The sequence below is a fragment of the Peromyscus eremicus genome, chromosome 1 (genome assembly GCF_949786415.1).
Source record: "Peromyscus eremicus chromosome 1, PerEre_H2_v1, whole genome shotgun sequence".
Taxonomy (NCBI): Eukaryota; Metazoa; Chordata; class Mammalia; order Rodentia; family Cricetidae; genus Peromyscus; species Peromyscus eremicus.
Window position 1 is genome coordinate 118,171,791 of NC_081416.1, and position 23,453 is coordinate 118,195,243.

Below are 23,453 nucleotides of genomic sequence, written 5' to 3' on the forward strand. Positions count from 1 at the left end.
CTTACAGCTAAATGGGAAGGGGACCTTGCCTTGCCAGATACCCCTGCAGCCGGAAATCTGGACTTTTATATAAAATTTCCTAAGTTTTAAATATCAGCCACTAATTAAAAAATTTTAAGTCTCTTGAAAGCCAAGCAAAATACGTCACCAGACTGGCTTTGGCCACCCCCCCTAATGTGCAAACCTGATATATGCACCCCTATTTTCCTGGCCAAGACCACCGATATCCAATTTGACAGTGCCCTGGGGGCCTCAGCTGGCTCCCTTGCTCTGTCCACGAGTGATCTCAACAGACTTTTACCAGACAGAACCGCACAGCTGACCAGTTAGGACAGGGCTGAGCTGGACCACTCTGCTGCTTTTGTGGAACTGACAGGTGAAGGGAGAGGCAGCTGCTCTCTGGGAAAGAATGAGGCTCCTGAGTCAGGGAAGAAACTGACCCACGCAGGCTCTTATCTTTAGTGAGGCATGACCCTGACAGGCTCAGGGGGCTCTGCTGGGGTTCAGTATTCTTTTCTACACTGGATGAAACGATACAGTTCCACAGGCAAGAGTGAGCCTCGCCCAATGGGTAACCGCATGTGGATGGTGTTCCTCCTCTGTGGGCAGGTAGCCGCTCACGGAGGGTGAGTAACAAGGAGTCAGGGCTGGGATGTAGCTCAATCGGAGAGGGTTTCCTTAGCAGCCACGAGGTCCTGTGTTCCTGGGTTCCACTCTAGCATCGAGGACAAAAAATGTCCCCAAAGGCAGCAAGTTGGTACTTTGGACACTCTTCAGGAGAAAGAAGGAACAAGGGCTATTTCCCACCTCTCACACCTACCACAAGCCCTTCCCGAAGCATCTCTGCTAGCCTTCCAGGCTAGAGGAAGGATTTTCAGATGGGCCCAGGAAGAGATGGAATCACAGGCTTGGGAGAACCCTGACGTGGATAAATCACTCCCCTCTATGACCCTCAGCTACATCCGTCCCCTCACCATCTTCTTCTAGGTTCCCAAGGCTGGAACACCTGGAGGGCTGAAGGGCAGCCCCGTGACAGAGACACACAAGAACCAGCTAACATGTGACCAGGGAGATCCCAGAGGACAAGTGAGCAGCAGAGGAGATGAGTGTGGTCTTCAGAACAGCAAGAGGAGAGGTCCCTGTGCCAAGATGCTGTCCCCTGTGGGAGTTGTCTACTTTCCTGATGTGGCAAACCTTCCCAGGACAGGGAGCCCAGAAGGTAAAGAGTGGGGAGGGCCAACTGGGGAAATGTGGCGGTACAATGCCGTCTTAAGAGACAGTGCTCTCCAGGATGCGGATCGGAGAGGGGCAGACCTGGAACACAGAGTTGTGGGATATTTGTACACTGTGTGGAAAACATATTGCTGTGTTGGGTGTAATAAAAAGCTGAACAGCCAATAACTAGGCAGGAAGTATAGGTGGGACTTCCGGGCAGAGAACTCTGGGAAGAAGGCGGAGTCACCAGCTAGCCAGAGGAAGCAGCATGAGCAGTACAGATGAGGCAAGGAACCATGCAATAGAACATAGATTAAAATAAATGGGTTAATTTAAGTTATAAGAGCTAGTGGGACAAGCGGAATGTATAGGCCGAGCTTTCATTAATTAATAAGTCTCCATGTTATTATTTGTGAGCTGGTGGCCCAAAGAAAAATCTGACTACTAGTTCTGTTGATTCTCTTCCTGGGATGCAGGGAGGGCTTCACCTAAGGTTTCTGAGCCTGGACCCCGCCTAAGCAGCCATGGATATGGGACAGGGGCCATAGGCTCTAAGAAAGGGATAATAGGAAGGTATGAACGGTGACATGACCTTTCAGAGCCTTCCCACCAGGTCCCATCACCCAGATGATGGCTTTGCTATACAGTACATCAAGGGGTTCCTCCCACATGCTGCAAGTGTAGTGTTCTGGGCAGGCATACCACCAGCTGAATGGGACTTCCACAGACCACAGAGCACAGTAGAATCAGCAAAGGACAGGAGGGGAGGATCATGAGGGGAAGTCCAGTCCCAAGCAGAGAAGGTTCTGGAAGTACAGAAGAATTTTAAAAGAACAGAACCAGGAGCTCTTGAAAAGTGGGCAAGCCCTCCCATCAACCCTGGGGGCCTGGCCTCATCTCCCCCCCAGAGCAGAGCAGGGCCACACCACTCTGCTCAGCTCCCATGGCAGATGCAGTGTTTAGCGTGCATCTCCCAGAGTCCGGGACACTGGCAGTGCTCAGCACGCACCTCCTGGAGTGAGGCCTGTAGGAGGTTCGAGCAGAGGAGCATGCAGCAGAAGCTGCTACCTTCCACGGGGCAGGCTGCGCGTGGCAGGACCCGTGCCAAGCACTTTACATACATTATTTCAGTAATCCTCTCTGGAGTCTTGGAGATGGGCCCGTTATTCTTCCTGCCGTGTAGACATGGATACAGGCTTAAGAAGGCCATAGCTTGCCCTCTGATGTGTCCTTGATAAGGGTAGTAAGCCAGTCTTCCCAGCCTGGCTCTCAGCACCCATCCTTAGGGCTCTCAACTACCTCCGAAGAATCATGAATAGACCAGCCTACGGGACAGAACTACAAAGTCTCATGCTGGGCTGAGGTCACATCAAGAAGGGAGGTCAATAGGCCGACAAGAGGGACCCAAAGCAGCGGCCAGCACAGGGGCCATTCAGGCAGCCTTGACTCTGAATGCCTGCTCCAGGTCGGAGGACGAGCAGCTGATTCGTGCCAAGGGCCTTGTTCTCTACATTCAATGGGGTTTTGTTGACTGCATTTTGCAGGCCTACAGATTTAATTGCAATCTGGTTCATACACTGTTTCCAGAGCTTTTTAGCAGGATGCTTCTGGGGCTGGGGGGCATTAATAGCTCTTTTAATTGGCCCAAACAACGGGGCTCTGCCTGACTTCAGTGGGCTGTGGGAGCAGTTTTGTTTTGTTTCTTCAACCAGGCCAGACTGCAAGGCCTAACTCCTGCTTTTGGCCCACAATATGGCCCTGGAGTTTTCAGGGCAAAAGAACCCAAATTTCATGCTCTTCCCCAAAGCATGCTTTCACAGACTTCCAGCTGATTTCAGGAATCCACATGAATGCTCCTCACTCCCACTTAAAATGTTCTGGGTCTTCCCTCCCTCTGTAACCATCAGGTGAGGTCTTAAGTACCCCCTCCAACCTTAGGACTCCCAAGAACCATCAACAGAGATGAGAATTCTCAATGGAAGACCTTAGACAGAGAATAAACTGAACTTTCCACTTCAAGGGACTTTTTAATCACAGACAGAGCCTATATCCCTAAGCATCAGGTCCTTGGGGGATACTTGGGTGTGAATTCAGTTCAGGTGGTGGAAAGAGGGGTGTGGTCTCAGTTCTGTGTCGTCCCTTCCAGGCCTGTGTCAGAAGGCTGAAGGGCCCTGGGCCAGGCACCCATGGTCACCATGAGCCTGCCAAGAATGGGCACAGTGCCAGGAACATCTAACGAGCCCCCAGGGATGAGACAGGAAACTGTCTCAGGCCAGACTCAAAGGGTGAGCCTGTTCAGTCACCAGGGCATTCCCCCTTGGGGACTCCAGCCACAGGACCTGCCTGTACACGGAGGAAAGGTAGCGGAAGAGGTATGAAGGGTCCTGTGGAAGCCCAGGAAGATGAAGCACCGGGGTAGCATGGTGGCCCAGTCAAATGTGGATGCACACCCAGGGTTCAGGAGGCTGGGCGTGGCTGAAACATTGCACACCGCGGTGAGGATTAGTTAGAAAAGGTCCCCGCTCCCCTGGCAGGAACAGCCCCCAAAACACAGCAGAATTATGTTCTTGGCCTGCAGGCCCTTTCAACCCCTCAGCTGGATCTTCGTACAGTGCACAAGACACCTCTTGCCCACCTGTGGCAGCCCTAAATGGTCACAAAATTGTGGAAGCTGGCCAGGTCCTGGAACTGTACAGTGAACCAAGGAGTGATGTTCTCCCAGGCAGCAGGGCTTCTTTCTTACCCTTTCAAGTCTTCCCTCCACCCCCGAGACACAAAGTTGGCTATGTGGAAGAGCAGGACTGCCGTCCCAGGGTGTAAGTGGAGTCCATAGGTGCGTCTCTCCCCACCTTGCAGGCCCTGCATTTTTTCCCTAAAGCTGAGAGGGTCTAAGGGTCTAGGGCAATGGTTCTCAAGGTCATCTAAGACCATCAGAAAATACATATATCATGATTCATAACAGTAGCAAAATTACAGTTATGAAGTGGCAAGGAAAATAACTATGGTTGGGGGTCAGCACACCATGAGGACCTGTATTAAGGGTTGCAGCGTTAGGAAGGGTGAGAACCCCCGCTCTAGGGAGACACATAACAACAGCAGCAGCAATTGGTACGGCTCAGAGGTAACTTGTCTAAGGCAAGCTGGGTTCCGTGCCTAGCTCAGAGGGAAAGAGGGGACAGAGGGGTATGGCCAGAGGGCTCCTCAGGAAAAGGCATTCACCATCAAGCCTGATGGCCTGAGTTGAACAGCTGAGCTCCACATGGCTGAAGGGGAACTCTGCCAGTTGCCCTCTGACCTCGCTGACCTCCACATGTGTTGCGTGTGCCCACACACCCACACACAAGCTAAACGAAAATTTAAAAGTAGCAGAGCAACACTCCTTGGTTTCAGATCTCAGTCCTTACCTCAAGAACAGAACTCCCAAGGAGCGGCAGTCAAACTAACACTCTGGAACCATCTCCACCCCAAGGAGAACCACCCAGTTCCATGCAGGAGTGGTCCAAGTTTAACATAACAAGCATGACAGCAAACACCTGCTGAGAGGTTTCTGTACCAAGCCCTATCCTAAGGACTTTGCAAGGCTAATGGGTTGAGCCTTGAGCAAGGTGCTAATATCCCTATTTTACAGATGAGGAAATCAAGGCACAGAGAAGTTGTTTACTCAAGGTCACAGGGGAACTACATGGCAGCGGCAGAACTTGAACTTGGACCACCAGTAATGTTTCCGATAAGAAATTCAGATCCTGTTAGGAGCCTTAATTGAAGAGCTGGTTCTACCCTTTTGCAAATGGGATGTTTTTAGGGGTGGGGATGCTATAAGGAGAAAGAAGTCTGGTAGAGTTTCAGTCTGTAACCTCTAATTTATGCACATTCTGTTCTAACTCACACGTGACAACTTGCAAGTTTAGTGGGGTTTGGCCAAACTGTCTGTTGGCACCTATGTGCCTGATGCCCACCTAATGCACCAAGTTTCATTAATTTCCCAAGATGGCATTGCAAGGTGGCCTGAGCCACCTTCCAAGAGAAGTAAACTGGAGTGCAGAGAATAGGAGGTACTTGATGGGCTTAAGACCCAAGTCCAGCCAGGAGGTGGTGGCGCACACCTTTTAATCCCAGCACTCAGGAGACAGAGGCAGGTAGATCTCCGCAAGTTGGAGGCCAGCCTGGTCTACAGAGTGTGCTCCAGGACAGCCAAAGTTATGCAGAGAAACCCTGTCTCAAAGTCTCAAAAAACCAAAAGAAAGACCCAAGTCCCTAGAATTCCAAAACTTGAGGGCCCCAGGAGAAGGTTCTGGGACAATCAGATGAAGGAGAGTAAAAAGAGAAAGAGCGGAGGGCTGGAAGCACAGGCAGCCAAGAGGCCGCTGTCAAGCGACAGGAAAGAAATCCGGCCAACCAGGATGGTACTCTCAGGTCCCTCTAGTTAGGGTCTTTGGAATGTCAGTTTCCAAGTCCGGGTGTTTGAGGGGAAAGGGGTGCTCTCCAGGTCCGTCAGTCAGAGACGGCAGGGAGGAGAAAGACCTGGCGCCCACCCGCCCCGCTTCAGGCTCTGCAGTGACCGTCTGAGAATACCAGAAGCAGAGAGTTTACAGCACGGTCAGCAGCAGTACCTCAGCCCTATGCCGTGGGTGACTCTGTGGTTGGCTCTGGTCGGCATCAAAGACAAGTAGATGTGTAGGCGGGAGGGCCAGCACCTGAGGCCCCCAGACAGTACCGAGCGTGCCCCCTCCTAGGAGACGAGCAGCAGCAACAGAGCGAGCGAGTGGCCCTCTCCAGGTCCACATAGAAAATGGAAGAAAGGGGCGCTCGGCTCCCTAGCTTCCCTTCCCTCTCCCACTGACCACAGCATTTTGAAAAGGGAAGGAGTCCTGCTGGATCCCTCCTTTGTCGTGGCCACCCGCACCATCCACCTCGCGGCCCGAGCTCCCTTCCCTCGGCTGCGCCCCACAGCACTCACCCAGCGGCACACTGATCCGGGGGCCAAGCGCCCGCGTCCTTGTCGTCCGCAGCAGCAGCAGCAGTGGCAGCAGCAGCAGCCGCGCGCACAGCAGGGTGGCGGAGCAGCTCGCCCGGCCCATCCCGGCGCGCGGAGCTCGGACCGCGGCAGCCAGCAGCGTCCTTCGGCTGGGGCTCAGGTTGCTTAACTGAAGTCGCTAGCTGCAGCCCCGCCCCGCGGCTCGGCCCCCGAGTCCTTCCCTCGGCCTCCGCCTCCGGACCTAGGGGGGCAGCAGAGAAGACGGTCACGTGGGCGGCTGCACCGCAGGATCCTCTGCCCAGATTGCTGCGGAGTGGGAATCCCGCGCCCCGCCGCGGGGAGGAGGGCGCGGAGCAGGAAGTCGGCGACTAGGCCAGCCTCCTGGCTGCTTCTCACCCAGCTCTTCCCCCTTCCTCCTTCCTGGGCGCTGGAGTACAAGGGGCGCCTGATCGGGTCACCGAGCTGGGGCGCATGGGGCGGAGCAGAGCCTTGGGAACTGAGCTCGGAGACTGAGGGGCGCGCAAGGCCGCTCGGGGCCACTCGGACCCGCCCTCCTTCCGGCTCCGGGGGACCCTGCCCGACTCGCTGCCTACACATCCCCACCCCCTGCTCCCGGAGCTGTGCATACACTGGGACTGGTGGCTTTCCAGTCTTAGTTCCGCGGGAGGTCTATGCATGGTCTAGAATCTAGATACTCTGCTGGGTTGTCCATGCTTAGAATTCTGTCCACGCGAACCCCGGGGGCGGCGCAGAATTAGTTCAAGTGGGATAATAGGATTTCATGGGCTGCGCTGCCAAAGAGGCTAGACCTTCCCCACAACCAGCACGTGGCTGAGCATAGGAAAGGATTCCCTAAGGATGGAGTAAGATGCCAGAGGTATTCATACCCGCAGGTACCCCGACCTGAGGTCAATTTGGTGGATCTTAAGAGAGGGAGAAAGGGAAATAAGGAGGTGGGAGACAGGAAGGAAAATCAACAAAGAGAGAGCAAGGATTTGGGAACCCGGTTCAGCTTTTCCTGGGTGCATGAATAGGATTAAAAACTTGAAAATCTGTGATCATTGTTCTTGTGGCAATGAGACCATTTCACCCAGAATTTTCTGCAATTGCTGAACAGCCACTCTGCACCTGCTGCCAATATCAGCAGTCTCAAAGCGACATCTTTGTCCTCCCGTGCCCACCCTCAGCGTTCCCCACCCTCTCTCCAACAGGTAGAGGACAGTCAGGGTAGACAAGAGCTTGTTGGTTCCAGATTTCTTCATGTCCCACAATGTCTGTACCATCACCACCCTGACATCCTTTTATAGTCTCATGTCTTTTCTCGTATTCCTCATGTCCGAACCCACTAGCAAACCCCAAATCTGAAAGTTACTGCTTCCTTACACCCCACTGTTGCTCTCCTGGCTGCACTAAGGTCCTCCTCTTCCTGCTTCTTCCATTACTCCTATAATCTCTTCTCAACACGGTAGCCAGAGTCCTTGAAAATGAAAGTCAGGGGCTAGTGACATGGTTCAGTGGGTAGATTCTTGCTGCCAAACTTGATGGCCTAAATTCGATGCCAGAATTCATATGGTAGGAGAGAATGCACTCCCACGAGTAGTATCCTCTGAGCTGTATGTACCTGAGACACACAAAATAGATGCATGTAAACACATTTTTTTGTTGTTTGTTTGTTTTGAGACAGGGTTTCTCTGTGTAGCTCTGCGTGTCCTGGAACTGGCTCTGTAAAACAGAGATCCGCCTGCCTCTGCCTCCCAGGTGCTGGGATTAAAGGCATGTGCCAGAGGCCTGGCTTAAAAATAATTTTTTTGTTGGGGGGGGGGTTCAAGACAGGGTTTCTCTGTGTAGCTTTGCGCCTTTCCTGGAACTCACCCTGTAGCCCAGGCTAGCCTCAAACTCACAGAGATCCACCTGGCTCTGCCTCCCGAGTCTGGGATTAAAGGCGTGCGCCACCACCACCCGGCTCTAAAAATAAAATTTTAAAGTCAGCTAGAAATGGTGGTATATGCCTATAATTCTAGCAGTTGGCAGGTGGAGACAGGTGGACCAGGAATTTGAGGGCACAAAACAAGTTGGAGGCCAACCAGTGCTACATGAGGCTCAATAAATGAACAAATGAATGAATGAATGAATGAATGAAACCTTAAATAAATAAAATGAAAGAAGCCAGGGCACAGCTTTCCTCTGCTCAAACCCCCGCCCCCAACACCTGGAACGGCACCCATATTTCATGTAGGCAGGCCTTCAATAAACACTAGTTGAAGGGAATGACCAAGTGAATGAACATAACAAGAGCCACAGAATACTACTTGATCATATCAACAACCCAGAACAATCTCTTGACACCAGTTTCTACCTAGTGAAGAGTGCCCCGCCGGGCGGTGGTGGCGCACGCCTTTAATCCCAGCACTCGGGAGGCAGAGCCAGGCGGATCTCTGTGAGTTCGAGGCCAGCCTGGACTACCAAGTGAGTTCCAGGAAAGGCGCAAAGCTACACAGAGAAACCCTGTCTCGAAAAACCAAAAAAAAAAAAAAAAAGAGTGCCCCAAACCTGAAATTATGCAATAAGCTTTTTCAGCTGAACAGAAGACTTCAAAATTATCTCTCTTAAATCTACTGGTTTTGGCCCAGATTTCATCCCACGGGTCATTTTGAATATCGATTCTATTATCACACATTTGGTGCCTCCCTCGTTTTGAGTCATCATAAATTTGGCTAAGTATTCCTTAGACCTTTAAATCAAGTCACTGATAAAAATAATGGGTGTGCAGACTTAGCCTCCAGATCTCGGTTTCTGCATACCACTCCCCTGGAGGAGGAAAGCGGTCTCCGTGGAGGAAGAAAGGGAAAGTACAAGGCAAAGAGGAAGTTTTGTTGGGCTGACCAACGACGCGGCTGTGCCTAAAGGATGCAGAGACAGTTTGGTGACCGCTTTGACAGGAGCCAGCTGGATGACACTTTGGTCATCAATGGCATAATAAGTAATGGCTTCTAATGCATCAAATTAAAATATAACCCACTAGTTCATCGTGTGACTCAGAGAGAAAGGGAAAGAGAAAGGAAGGGAAGGAAACTTTTCTTCATGGAAAAACGCTGCCTGGTGAGGGTAGAGATGGAAGCAGATTTAGCAAAGATCGTGGCTGGATTTGTAGAGACTGTGAGGAAACAATGTCGAAAGTCTGTCCCATCGATGACTTCTGCAAAGGGAAATCTATCTCCGCCAAAGAGATCTGGCGGTCACCATCTTCGCCAAGGGGTCAGGAGAAAACATCATCTGCAATAGGAGTGTAACCTATGGCCGCATCCCCTCACGGGCCACGAGAGATTCACATTCTCAATCCCTGCTGTGTTCCTACCAAAGAGTTTAACCCATAGCTAACAATGAGAATGAAAGTGGATACATCCAGCGTGGAAAGCATTCTACAATGACGAGTCTGGGCTCGTCAAAAAGGTCAATCTGGTGAAAGTAAAATAAATAAATAAATAATAAATAGTAAAAATAGGGGCAGCTTGTGGTTAAAAGACGAAAGATAAAGATATGTGAACTTTGGCTCAGTTTTAGAGGGAAAAAAAGTGTTGGAGCAACTAGATCATTTTTAATGTGCGTCGTATATTAGCAATAATGTTGAAGTCCCGTGCTAGGTTGAAAACATACTATTTAACAGCTATATTAATGTTCATTTTGTTACTTAAGAGCATGAAATTTCTTGGGTATGACAAAGTCTCAGATTTGGGAGATACATTTTGTTTTTTTCAGAGGTGACGCACTATGATGTCAGAAACTATCTTTCAACAATCCAGCAAAACGTGTGTGTGTGTGTGTGTGTGTGTGTGTGTGTGTGTGTATGAGCATAGTTGGCAAAATTTGGTTAAACTATGTAAAGATTTGTGGATGTCTTGGGCCAATCTTTTAGTTCATTTAGGGAAAGAAAAAAATAAGACTCGTCAAAACAGTGTCCAATGACAGGCCAGAAGAAACTTCCACAAAGGTTATAGTGACCAATATTCTTTTTTTTCTTTTCTTTTTTTTGTTTTTTGTTTTTTGTTTTTTGTTTTTTTGAGACAGGGTTTCTCTGTGGCTTTGGAGCCTGTCTAGAACTCGCTCTGTAGACCAGGCTGGCCTTGAACTCACAGAGATCCGCCTGCCTCTGCCTCCTGAGTACTCCTTGTAGGTTGAGCAATTGACTATTTGTCCACATGATGACTCACACCTGTCTGTAACTCCAGTTCCAGGGGATCTGACACCCTCACACAGACATGCATTCAGGCAAAACACCAATGAATATAAAATAAAAATAAATCTAAAAAAATGTCATGCAAGCATGAATACCTGAGTTTGAGCTCAGAGCTGTGTGTGTGTGTGTGTGTGTGTGTGTGTGTGTGTGAGAGACAGAGAGACAGAGAGACAGAGAGCGAGAGAGAGAGACAGAGACAGAGACAGACAGAGACAGAGACAGAGAGAAAAGAAAAAGCCAAGCTTGGTAAAAACACATTTGCAATCCCAACACTGAGGTGGGAACATGCAGATCCCTGCCGCTCCCTGTTGGCCAGCCTAACTTACTTGGCAAGTTCGAGGCCAGTGAGAGAACCTGTCACAAAAAAAAAAAAAAAGGCTCCTCTGGCCTCTATACACACACATACACACGTGCATCTGAGTCTCATATGTGCACACACATACCCATGCATCTGAATCTCATTATGTGCACATACATATCCATGCATGTACATACACTTGCACACAAAAGCCTCATCAAAAATCATTTTTTGCTAGCTTCCCACCGCGCTCTAGAGCAGGGCCTGATCTATGGCTACCTCCTCAATTAGCATTTATTGAGCGCCTGAATCTGGGCATCAGTAGCTCCTAAAGCTGCAGGGATTGGTCTGCTCTTGTGTCTTGGCAACAAAGCCTTGTCTGACGGCTGTGCTCATCCCTGAGGAGGCAGGGGCTGATGCAGCCTCTCATGGTTGTTAATTATATCCTGCTCATGTGCTTTGAAAGTATGTCTTCCGCCAACTGGGCAGCAAGCCCCTAGAGAACAGTGACAGGTCTTCTGTCTTCTGACCCTCCCCCATGCCTAGCAAGGCACTCCAGTAGGAACCACACTCCAGTAGGAACCACACAGCGCTATCTACAGGAGGGTCCCTGACTCTTGGCCTGGGGAAGCGTGTGCCCTCCAATGCATGTACATGGCAGCTTTGTTCCTGGTGGGCTCCACTGTCTTCTGTTAGTGTGCTAATGTGGTTTCTGATGTGCTCTCCCAGACTGCAAAGAACAGAAGGGTGACTGACAGAGAACTGCCTTTGAATTAACTTCCTGTAGGCTAAAGAGTGGTTCCCAAGCCAACGATGTGTCTCCTGTTCCCCTCTGCCACTCTTGGATGTAGGCAAGTGTTTTTCAGCCAGATGTCAGTGTTTACAAAGAACTCAGGGGGGTAGCTTGGAAAAAGAGTACCAAAAAAAAAATAAAAAAAAAAATAAATAAAATAAAATAGAACAAGGAAAAAAGCAACGCTTCCTCCATGCCCCGGGCTGCTAGATGAAGTCATCCACAAGTTGTTAACTCTGGTCCACTGTCCACCTTCATTCTTCCTCCCATCCTGTCTGTCTGTCTGTCTGTCTTTCCCCTCCCCACTGCCACGCACAAGCTCAAGGATGAGAGGTAAAATGTTCGTAAGAATATATTATAAAGATCCAGACGCCGGGCGACGGTGGTGCATGCCTTTGATCCCAGCACTCGGGAGGCAGATGCAGGGGGATCTCTGTGAATTCAAGGCCAGCCTGGGCTACAGAGGGAGATCCAGGACAGGCTCCAAAGCTACACAGAGAAACTCTGTCTCGAAGGGAAAAAAAAAAAGAGAGACACCAGACAAGCCAGGTGGTGGAGGCACACACCTTTGATCCCAGTACTTGGGGGCAGGGGCAGGAGAATCTCTTGAGTTTGAGGTCAGCCTGGTCTACAGAGAGAGTTCCAGGACAGCCAGGGCTACAGAGAGAACCCTGTTTTGAAAAACTAAAAGAAGGAGCTGCTGCCCAGACAGACTTGCTGTGTGGTCAGAGATGTCAGAGACCAGTGGGCACATGCCTCCTAGGCAGATGAACTTAGACCTTAAGATTGTAAAGCTCAGTACATTCTAACATTTGTACACACCTGAAAATCCAACACCAGATCAAGATATAGAATCTGTCCGTCATCTCTAAAGATCTATGTCTGGCTATATTTAAGCCTTTTGTTTTTAGATAGCGTCTCACTTACATAGCCCAAGGTGGCCTAAAACTTGCTCTGTAGCCCACACTGGCCTTGTACTCTGATCTCCTGCCTCTCCCTTCCCAGTGCTGGGAATGCAGGAGTGTGCCCCTGTGCCCTGTTATAAGCTTATATTTTATATCCATTAGCAAAGGGAGAAAAGAGATGGGGGAGTGGGGAATGTAGAACCAAATGGAAGAAGGACAAACTGACAGAATGACAGAAGAGAGGGACTGAGAAGAGGAAAGAAGGGAAGGAAGAACGGGAACAGAAAACGAGCAGACACATCTGCCTGTGGCCTAGCTTCTCTGCTCCTCACAGCCAGCCTATCACACACACTCATCCTTCCGCCTCTGGTGCAGCCTCTGCCCAGGTGCAGGCAGGAGGATGTCCTTGGGCATGCTTGAAACATGCCAAAGGGCTCTTGCCAGGTCTGCCCCCTCTGACTCCCACCCAGGGGAGCAGGGCTCCATACTCCCACAGTCCTACTCTGGAGTTGGAGGTTGTTGGCTTGCGGGGGAGGGGCCTCCTGCCAAGCCCAGTGGAGCTTGAACCCAAAGGTCCCACCCACCCCTCCTTGGGCAGCATTCAGGCTCCTCCCACCCCTCCCCCCACCCCTGGGTGCTGACTGGCAGGCTGCCTAGCAAGGTCTCGCAGACGAACTGGCTGTGGCCCAGCTCCCTAGGACCTGGCACCGTGCCACCATCCCCTCGTAGCCCCAAGCTCTCTTATGCCAACCTGCAGCTGCAGCTCCACACCCTGCCCTGGTTAGGCACGAGGCTGTGTCTCCTCCCCCGGGGCTGGGCAGCAACTCAGCTGCAGCAGCCATACATTTGGATGAGGAAGTCACAGCCGCTGACCCAGTCCGTGTGTGTGCTTTTAAATCGTCCAATGACTGCCAGATCCCGGGAGCGGGGCACTTCCCTGGGGCAGGCAGCACCCTCTACAGCAGAGGGCATCTACTCCCGGGGTCGGCACTGACACGGCCTTCCATTCTCTCAGGTAGCTTTCCACAGAGTCTGGAAACAAATATAATCAAACAGCCTCATCTCCTACCCAGACCAGCGTCCCTCCACCGGCCCTTTGCTGCGCTTCCCGCCCCCACATTCATCGTTTAAGTGGAAGAGTTCAGCGGTTGATTGAGCGTAGAGTAGAGAAGAATTCATCGCTACCCATTATGTATGGGCCTTAAGAGGACCCTCTAGCTGTCAGCCGCTTCTCCCGTGGTAGAAATACTACAGTACTTTGTGGCATGATTAGGGGACATGATGAGATAGCACCTATAAAGCCACCAGCAGCATGGCACACAGTGAACGCCCTACGTCCCTGACTGTTAGCGCCTCCCTATCTGAAAGTTGCCCCATGGCCTCAGCCAAGTGTCGAATCTTAGAAGCCCCTCTTAGCGCCCCCTCGGGTTCAGCTGCCTCCTGCAAACGGGGCTGAGGCTGCAGCTCTCCTGGGCAGAAGAAAAAAGCCTGCCCAGCCCAAGCCCTGGGTGTGGCAAGCAGCCCACCACACGGCACCGCCCCCACTGGGCCTGTTAGGGCCTGAGCTGGCCACTCCCTGGGAGGGGATCCCCCACCCTACAGGGCTGTGGTGCAAGCAGCAGGGCTCAGCCTGTCCCTGCCCAGGCAGGGTGGAACATGAAGTTACCCCGTCACTCCTTTGCTCCCCCACAGAAGTTCGGGAGGTGCCATCTACAGGGCTGCCCAGTCAGGGGGGCTAGCCTGGCTGCTCTGATCATTCACTCTTTGCTGTTCTCCAACTACAACCACTCACAGGTGGAAGGCAGGAATCCTGGGCCAGGCCAGGCTGGGGTCAGAAGGTAAGGGCCTAGTAGCAGAGTCTCAGCTTCCAGTCCAGCTTATGAAACCTTGTTCTCTTCTCAAGATCTCAAGTCAAGAAGCCGGGGATAGGATCACACTTGTAATCCTTGAGAGGTTGAGGCAGGAGGATCACTGTAAATTCCAAGGCCAGCCTAAGTCACAGATTGAGTTCAAAGCCAACCAGGGCTGCTTAGAAAGACCCTGTCTCAAAAGAGTAAAAATTTTAAACTTTTTGTTTTTGTTTATGGAGAGAGGATTTCTTTGTATAGCTCTGCACTTACTCTCTAGCCCAGGCTGGCCTCGAACTCACAGAAGTCCGCCTGCTTCTGCCTCTTGAGTGCTGGGAATAAAGGCGTGCGCCACTACCACCCTGCTAGGTTTCAAAGATTTTAAAAACCTATCTCCCAATTTGCCATCAAGTTCCTTCCCTCTTCAATCTACTCCAAGCCCTGAGACACCTTTTGAAGGCCATACTTCTAACCTCAGGAAACCAAGCTTCCATCCCAGGGTCTCTCCCTTCCCTCTTCCTTCCCAGAGGAGGAGCTCTTTAGCTCCCAAGTTTCTGTCATCTTAAATCGCCCTGGCTGACACATCTCCCACACAGTCTTGCTCTTGGCTGTCATACTGAACTGAGAGAGTAAACAGGGACAAGTGTGTCTTAGAAGAGTGGTGGAGCTGGAAGGTGAGTTTTGCCACTGATCTCCTACAACTCCAACAGTGTCTTGACAGGGTGGCCATTTCTAGGAATGTTCCACCATGGCAATATGCAAATTTGCCACCCTAAAGAAATGGTATCAGGCCCGGTGGTGGTGGTACAGGCCTTTAATCTCAGCACTTGGAAGGCAGAGGTGGACAAGTCTCTGAGTTTGAGGCCAGCCTGGTCTACAGAGTGAGTTCTAGGACAGCCAGTGCTACCCAGGGAAACCCTGTCTCGGAAAAAAACAAAAAAAAAACAAAAAAAAAACAAAAAAAAGAAAAGAAAAGAAAAAGAAAAAGAAGTGATATCAGGTACACACTCACAGATGGTATGAGGTAGACTCCTACCTGGATGGGTCTTCTGGCAATACTAGAAAACCCCAGGGATTCTTATTGCAAGATGTACACCATGAGACACCCCAGAAGAAGGAGCTCTTAGTAGGTTATGTGCCACTCTCCGTGGCTTTCAGAACCCCCTGAAAGAGCAACCACAGATTTCCATCACGATGCGGCGGCACCTCACCTACCGTAAGCCTTTCACCACAGCCTGCAGCCAGTGTGGCAGAGCAGAGGCCCTTCCTCCACAGTGGGATTCAGGGCGCTGGGAGTCCTAAGGATGATGCGCTGCTGCTGGGGAACAGGAAGCAGAGCTTTCATCTACTTTCAAAAGATCCTCGTCAAGGCTGGAGAGAGCGCTCGCTGGTTAAGAGCACTTGCTGCTCTTGCAGAGGATCCAGGTTCTGTTCCCAGCACCCACGCAGAGGCTCACAGCAACCCCTAACTCCACTTCCAGGGTGTCCAATACCTTCTGAACTCCACAAGCACAAGGCACAAATGTGGTTCACATACATGTGGCGACACACACATACAACATAAAATTAAAACAAAAATCCTTGTCAAGGCCTGGGGATACAACTTAGTTGTTAGAATGCTTGCCTGACGTGCCCCAGACAGGCACCCTCCTCTAGGACACGGTGAGGAGCCTTGTCTTTTCTCTCTCTCTTTTTTTTCTTTCTGTTGTTGTCGGTTTGGGTTTTTGGAGTTTTGGAGTTTTGTTGTCTGTTTTGTTTTTTGTTTTTCCAGACAGGGTTTCTCTATGAAACAGCTTTGGCTGTCCTGGAACGTGCTTTGTAGACCAGACTGGTCTCGAACTCGCAGAGATCCACCTGCCTCTGCTGGGACTACAGGAGTGTGCCACCACCTGGCTTGGTTTTGGTTTTGAGACAGGGTCTTACTATAAAGCCTAGACTGACCTTGAACTTGACCCAGACAGACCACAAACTTTACTACCCGCCTGCCTCAGGCTCCTAAGGGCTGGAATTACAGGTGTGTAGCACCACACCCAGCTATAACCATTTCTTTAAAGTGCGTTCATCTGCAGAAACAGGGAATTTACAAAATCAGCCTTTATCCTGTAAAAAGAGAAATCTTCCTTCTTTTGGAATAGCTATGTGACCTCTACAGGAAGTACTTGGCAAACGCCCCCACCTAACTCACACTTGACAGTTATACAGGTAGTATCTTCCTTCACACTGACTGTAAGTGAGACATTCTGTGGGATCTTTCCACATTTATTAATTTTTAATCCTCAAAGCAGAGGGAAATCAGAGTTATTATATTATGTTCCCACTACACAGATGACAAGCTGCAGGGGCTTGCTAGGGCCACACATGTGCCAGGTGAAGACTTGGGGCCAGGGATCTACGGTCTCCAGAACTCACATGGACTATACCTAGAAACAAAGTTTCAACCTGGTTTTGTCTCCACTCGCAAGCCATCTCCACTTGTGATGATACAAGCAGCTGTCTTTTGTCCCTCCCTCCCTCCCTCCCTCCCTCCCTCCCTCCCTCCCTCCCTCCCACCCTCCTTCCATTCATCCAACACTGTTTCTCACTCGCTGGCTGCCTTCTAAGCATGGCTCAAACTGATGAAATGACCAGAGTTGCTGCAGGCAAGGACTTCATAATTCATCACCATTCATTAAATGCTTCTTTGCAGAGACTGCCTGCCCATCCTGGGCTCCATATCTTTAGACACTTTCACTCACTCATTCCTTTGTCTCTGACAAGGGCAGTCGCCAGGGCAAGCCTGGTGAGCTCCAGAAGGACTCCCAAGCAGCACAGACTAGGTCCTGCTGTTTTCTACGGGGAGCTGCTCCTCTGGGCTCCTTCTGCCCTGGGCTCAGGTTTCCATCAAGGCACTCATTATGCTGCAGTAAAGCACTCATTTACACACCTCATCCCTCTCTTCCCATCCTTTCCACAAGCTCCTTGAGTGCAGACAGCAGACCTGCCTACCTTGGGTTTTTAAATGTCCAGCCTCAGGGCAGAGCTTGGAACTAGCAGGCAGCCAGTAAATGTTGACTAAACGAACAAATGCATTTTCTGCTCTCAGTGACTGTCTCAAATCATTTCCAAGTGATTCATTCTATTCATTCCCGGATCCCTTTTTACCTACCTTTCTTATTCTTTTCAAAGAGTGTGAATAAGAAAAGGCACCACCCCAAAGGGAAGGGAAGGGGGGAGGGGAGGCCATGGCTCCATTTCCTTGCCTTAGGGCAGCCCAGGGTTTTCTTGCTCTGCTTCTCATCAGCTCTGGTGGCTTCACAAGAGATGCTAGGCTGGAGGGTGGTTGAATGTTTGGCTCCTGTCAGACACCACAGTAAACTGAGGGTCCCAGAGCCTGGGGATGTAGCTCGCTTGGTAGAATGCTTGCTTGACATGCACAAAGCTCAGGCTGGAGTCCCAGCAATGCATGGAACAGGTAGTGCATGCCTGCAATCCCAGCACCCAGGAAGTGGAGGCAGGAGAGCCAGAAGTTTAAGGTCACCCTTGGTGACATAGAGTTCAAGCCAGCCTGGATTACATGATACCAAAATGGATGTCATGGTTTACAATGTACATAATAAGACATATACAATAAACTACGATGGGGACATTGCAGATGACCGGAAAATGGCAGGACATGGAGGGTTTTGTCCCAGGCAGAGCTGAAAGTCTTCCTGGTGCATAGGTCTTGTGCTCTGGGATTCTCGGGTTTTTTTCATTTGGTTGCTTGGTTTTTGTTTGAGACAGGATCTCATGTATCCCAGGCTGGCCTCCAATTTCATGTGTCTGAGGATAACGTTGAACTCTTAATCTTCCTGCTTCCACCTCTCAAGTGCTAGGAAAGATGTGTACCACCATACCCAGCCCTCACCTGTTACCATCATCTCCATCATTTCCCTTTCGTCCCGTGGATTAAATCTAGGGCCCCACACAAGCTTCTAAACATTGTGCTCTACCACGAAGCTTCTCTGGCCCCATCTCCGACAGGGTTTCTCTGTGTAGCATTGCGCCTTTCCTGGAACTCACTTGGTAGCCCAGGCTGGCCTCGAACTCACAGAGATCCACCTGGCTCTGCCTCCCAAGTGCTGGGATTAAAGGCATGCGCCGCCACCGCCCGGCCATTTCTCTTTTTTTTGGTTTTTCGAGACAGGGTTTCTCTGTGTAGCTTTGCACCTTTCCTGGAACTCACTTGGTAGCCCAGGCTGGCCTCGAACTCACAGAGATCCGCCTGGCTCTGCCTCCCGAGTGCTGGGATTAAAGGCGTGCGCCACCACCGCCCGGCCATTTCTCTTTTTTAAAAAAATAATTTATTCTTGTTTTATGTACATTGGTGTTTTGCCTGCATGTCTGTCTGTCTGTCTGTGTGAGAGTGTCAGACCTTGAAGTTATGACAGTTGTGAGCTGCCACGTGGGTGCTGGGAATTGAACCTGGGTCCTCTGGAAGAGCAGTCAGTGTTCTTCACCGCTGAGCCCTCTCTCCAGGCCGCCATCATTGTTTAAATGGCATTATTTATTTATATAGGAGGGAAGAGCATGTGTATCATGTATGCAGAGGTCGGAGGGAACTTTCAGGAGGCCACGCTCTCTTTCCACCAGGCGTGAGCTGGGATCAGATTCAGGTCATCAGGCTTGAGGACAGGCACCTTAATCCTACCAGCCATTCTGCCACACACACACCCCACGCCATTTTCAGATCACCTGTCATTAAGAGCTCAATACCTTAAGTGCAAAAAGATGTAACTCTTATTTCTATGAACTTCAGAAAAAAAAAATCACTCTCATCCACAGCCTAGGAATCAAGAGACTGAGTTCAAATCCTGACCTTTCCACTAATTTACCTGGGGATAACTGAGTATCTCAGTTTTCTGGACCTACAGTTTCCCCTGTGAAAATGAAGGGAAGGGAAAGGGTGATTCCTAAATCTCCAGTTCCAAAGCATCCAGTTCTTACTGTAGTCGACCCTTAGAATGCTTCCAGACTCTTTTTTCTTTCTTTCAAATTATTTACTACCTTACTTTACGTGTGTTTGCGTATGTGATGGCCATAGCACGTGCCAAGCTGCAGGGGTGGTGGTCAGAGGACCAGGTGCTCCCTTTCTACTGTGTGTGTCCTGGAAACAGAACTCCGGTCCTTGGGCTCGGCAGCAAGCGCCGACCTTGCTGAGCCCATCTCACCAGCCCTTCCTGTGATTCTTAAATAACATATTCACATGACAGGTGAGGGAATGTGAACAGAGGTTTGACGACCTTCCCGACGTGACCCAGGCCTCCTGAGCCTCTGTGCGAGACTAGAACAGCTAAGAAGAGGCGAAGGCCTCATTCCCAGGACCCCAACTTCCTCCCTCGTAATCCACCTTGTTGTTCAAAGAAGAAAGAAGCCATGACAAAGGCCCTAACTCAGAGGTCACAGCCACAAACGTTCGGAGGAGGAGCCCAAGGCCTTTTTCCTAGTGATTTTCCTCCGGGCTCAGGAGTAAGGGGGCGGTGTTGAAAGACACTGTTAAAGGATTCGCGCAGAGGCCCCCGGTGGCCATGGGAACGTGGGCCCAACCTCCTGCGCTGCCATGGCAACAGGCTCCCCCACTGGCCCCGGCTGGTGCCCATCAGAGCGCGCAGGTGGCGCCCTCTTGGGAGAGAGGGGCGGGAGGAAGGTGGGGGGCGACGACGAAGGCCTGGGCTTGTCCTGTCACCCCCAGATCTCGGCTCCCACCTCGTCCGGTCCCCTACCTGGAAGGAGTTACCTCCCACGACAAGGCTACTTCCGCGTGGCCGCGAAGTTCCACAGACTCACTCCCACTGCCAGGCCGTCCGGTCGCCGTCCCTGGGGACCGGGAGTGTATCGTGAAAACCCTGCGTCCTGCGCCGTGTCCCCGGAAATGCTGGGCTGCAGCCAAACCCCGCCCCCGCCCCGCCCCGCCTGCTCGCGTTTTCGGGAATTGTCCGGAGGCGCCCTTCTTGGCTCCGCTGCCGCTGCACGGCGGTCCCCTAGCCTGATCCAGCTGTTCTGGACACGGTGCTACCCACGTCGGGCCAGAGCCCCCCACCATGGCTCTGCCGCCCACATAGGCCCAAGTCCACTGGGTTGCACCCTCTCTCTGACCTTGGCTCGCTCGGCCTCGCTGGTGGTCTTCCTAGCTGGAATGTGCTCCTGTCTATAGAACTGGAACCCAGATCCACTAACACTTAACTGGCTGTGTTAGCTAGGGCAAGCGTCTTAACCCCTCTGAGCCGTCGTCCACCTGCAAAGTGGGCATGAAACCAACAGAGACCTCAGCGTCGTGGTGAGAAGCACACACCTGGCACTTGGTCAACTCTGAATAATGGTAGTATTGTTTACAGTGGAGGCAAGGCAAGAGTGGCCTCTGAAACCACTCACCGCTCCGCCCATAACCTGCGACCCACAGAGTTGGGAGAGGTAAGCGAAGAGATAGGAGTATAAATATAAACAGCGCTTATCGAGTGACCTTGGCCCGTCTCTCTTCAGCCCTTGAGTCCAGGTTCTTCTATCTTCCAGAAAGGGACAGCAGCTTTCTGGACGGTTCCTGAAATAACCAGTTCTGGGCATGTAAGTGGCTGAGCTGGCCAGAGCTGGCTGGTTAAGAGGCTGGAGACGCTAATGGGCCAAGGGCCAGCGCTTCCGGGGCCAGATGAGTCCTAAGTACATGGTCCTTCTACCTTCTCAGGAAGAGCTCCAGCAGAAAAAGAACACAGTGGTTATTTTGACACATCTACAAAACGTGTTACTTAACAAATGTTTACCGCAGGAAGCATGGAAAGTAATGCCCCCCGGGGGTGGGGGATACTAGTGTGAATTTTGAAGGAGGAAAGGAGAAAGGACCTTGAATTTCTGATTCCCCTGCCTCCAATCCCTGGGATAAGGGGATGGCAGAAAATCACAACTGAATTATAGGATACTGAAGGTGGAAACCAAGGTTTTATGCATGATAGACAATCACTCTACCAACTGAGATACACACACACACACACACACACATATATATATATATACATACATACACACTTGTTCGGGGTTTTTTGTTTGTTTTTTGGGTTTCTTGTTTGTTTGTTTGAGGCAGGGTCTGCTATGCAGGTCCTGCTGGCCAAGGAGCCTGGAGCTCCTTGGGATCCCCCTGCCTCTGGAGGTTAAGCGTGTATACAACCCCACACGGCGGCTGCAACATAAATTTTTAACTAAGTCTCTACTATGGAACATTAAGGTTCTTGAGAAATGTTGAGATTAGCATCCTTGTCAATAAACCTTTAGATACTTCCTCCTCGTGAGCAGGCAATGTCACAGTAAAATAAAATAGCCTGTGTTTCTAGCCCAGGTAGTGAGCGCACTTAGGCAAATAGCTTTGGAAGTCGTCCCACCCTTTCTGTTATCACCGACTTCCCGGCAGTGCCCCGAGAAGTCGGAAAGGAGGCTGCAAGCCCAGCTAAATTAGAGGTCCATCAAAGGTCATCGTGGCCCTGGAGGCTATGCAAAAGAATTACTACTTTCAGTTTCCTGAGCACCCTGTGAGCACCAGCTGCTCGGAAAAACACCAGGAATCCAGGCCCCTTCCAGGCCTGTGGACTCAGCTGGTTTCTGTGTGGTCCTTAGTTCCTTCATTAACCCATGGCCCTCAAGAGAATGTACCCTTAAAACTCCCTCCACAGCCTCTTTGCTCTCCATCATCCTTTCTCCTGCTTCTCTTCCAACCTTCTTTTTGTTGGGTAAAGAGGAAATTCTTTCACGTCATTGGACAAGGCTCCATTAGAAAGGGCCGGGTCTTTACCATTACTGATTCCCCCCGGCACAACGTTCTGTCAATACCCACCCTTTCTACTACATGACCTCAGGTGTGAGGAGGTTGGAGTTAATGTCATTTCAGTTCGCCACATGTAATCCCCATTGGCTGGACTGCAAACACTCCTTCACTGATGGAGTGGTGTGGATCCTTCATTCTTTCCTTCTCCCTTCCCCCACAGACTCCCATTTATGCTGTCTTAGTTAGGGTTACCATTGCTGTGATGAAACACCATGACCAAAAGCAAGTTGGAGAGGAAAGGGTTTATTTGGCTTACACTTCCACATCTTAGTCCATCATTGAAGGAAGGCAGGACAGGAACTCAAACAGGGCAGAATCCTGGAGGAAGGAGCTGATGCAGAGGCCACAGGAGCGAGCTTCTTACTGGCTTGCTCCCAATGGCTTGCTCACCTGCTTTCTTATGGAACCCAGGATCACCAGCCCAGGGATGGCCCCACCTACAATGGGCTGGGCCCTTACCCATCAGTCACTAAGAAAACGCCCTACAGGCTTGCCTACAGCCTGATCTTATGGAGACATTTTCTCAATTGAGGCTCCCTTTTCTCTGATGATTCTAGATTGTGTCAAATTGACATAAAACTAGCCAGGATACTTGCATACATGCTTTTCTCCTTCTTCTTCTTCTTCTTCTTCTTCTTCTTCTTCCTCTTCTTCTTCTTCTTCTTCTTCTTCTTCTTCTTCTTCTTCTTCTTCTTCTTCTTCTTCCTCTTCCTCTTCCTCTTCCTCTTCCTCTTCTTCTTTTCTTCTTCTTCTTCTTCTTCTTCTTCTTCTTCTTCTTCTTCTTCTTCTTCTTCTTTTTAATCTTTTCTTTTTGAGACAGGATCTCACTATATAGCTTTGGGTGGCCTCAAACTCTCTATGTAGACCAGATGTGCACCACCACAACAGGCCATGCTTATATTCTTTTTTTTTTTTTTTTTTTTTTTTTTTTTTGGTTTTTCGAGACAGGGTTTCTCTGTGTAGTTTTGTGCCTTTCCTGGAACTCGCTTTGGAGACCAGGCTGGCCTCAAACTCACAGAGATCTGCCTGGCTCTGCCTCCCGAGTGCTGGGACTAAAGGCTTGTGCCACCACCGCCCGGCTTATGCTTATATTCTTATATGTTCCTATAAAATATATATTGTAGAATCATGCATATCACTGTTCTTTTTAATATATATAATGGATTTTGGCACATTAGACAAGCCTCCACCACCACTGAAATACATCCCCAACCCTTCTGTTAACTATTTTATTTTGAAATAATTACAGACTCTCAAGAGGTTGTAAAATCAGAACGAATTTACCCTAAAAGCTCATCGACAAATTCTTCCAATGATGACATTATATAGGATGTTGCAGAATCAAGAAAACGACATTGGTT

At 50.4% G+C, this 23,453-nt stretch overlaps 1 protein-coding gene across 1 annotated transcript in view; it reads right to left on the minus strand.

Annotated features, from left to right (window-relative positions):
* Sema4b (semaphorin 4B) overlaps window positions 1–20,860 on the minus strand; it is a 41,513-nt gene extending 20,653 nt beyond the window's left edge. The window contains exons 1-3 of the mRNA XM_059272568.1: window positions 20,746–20,860; window positions 20,009–20,102; window positions 6,173–6,431 (exon numbers count right to left, since the gene is read on the minus strand). Of these exons, the coding sequence (XP_059128551.1) occupies window positions 6,173–6,293 (121 nt within the window). The 5' untranslated portion in view covers window positions 6,294–6,431; window positions 20,009–20,102; window positions 20,746–20,860. The remainder of the gene's footprint in view (window positions 1–6,172; window positions 6,432–20,008; window positions 20,103–20,745) is intronic.
* Window positions 20,861–23,453: the final 2,593 nt, after the last annotated feature.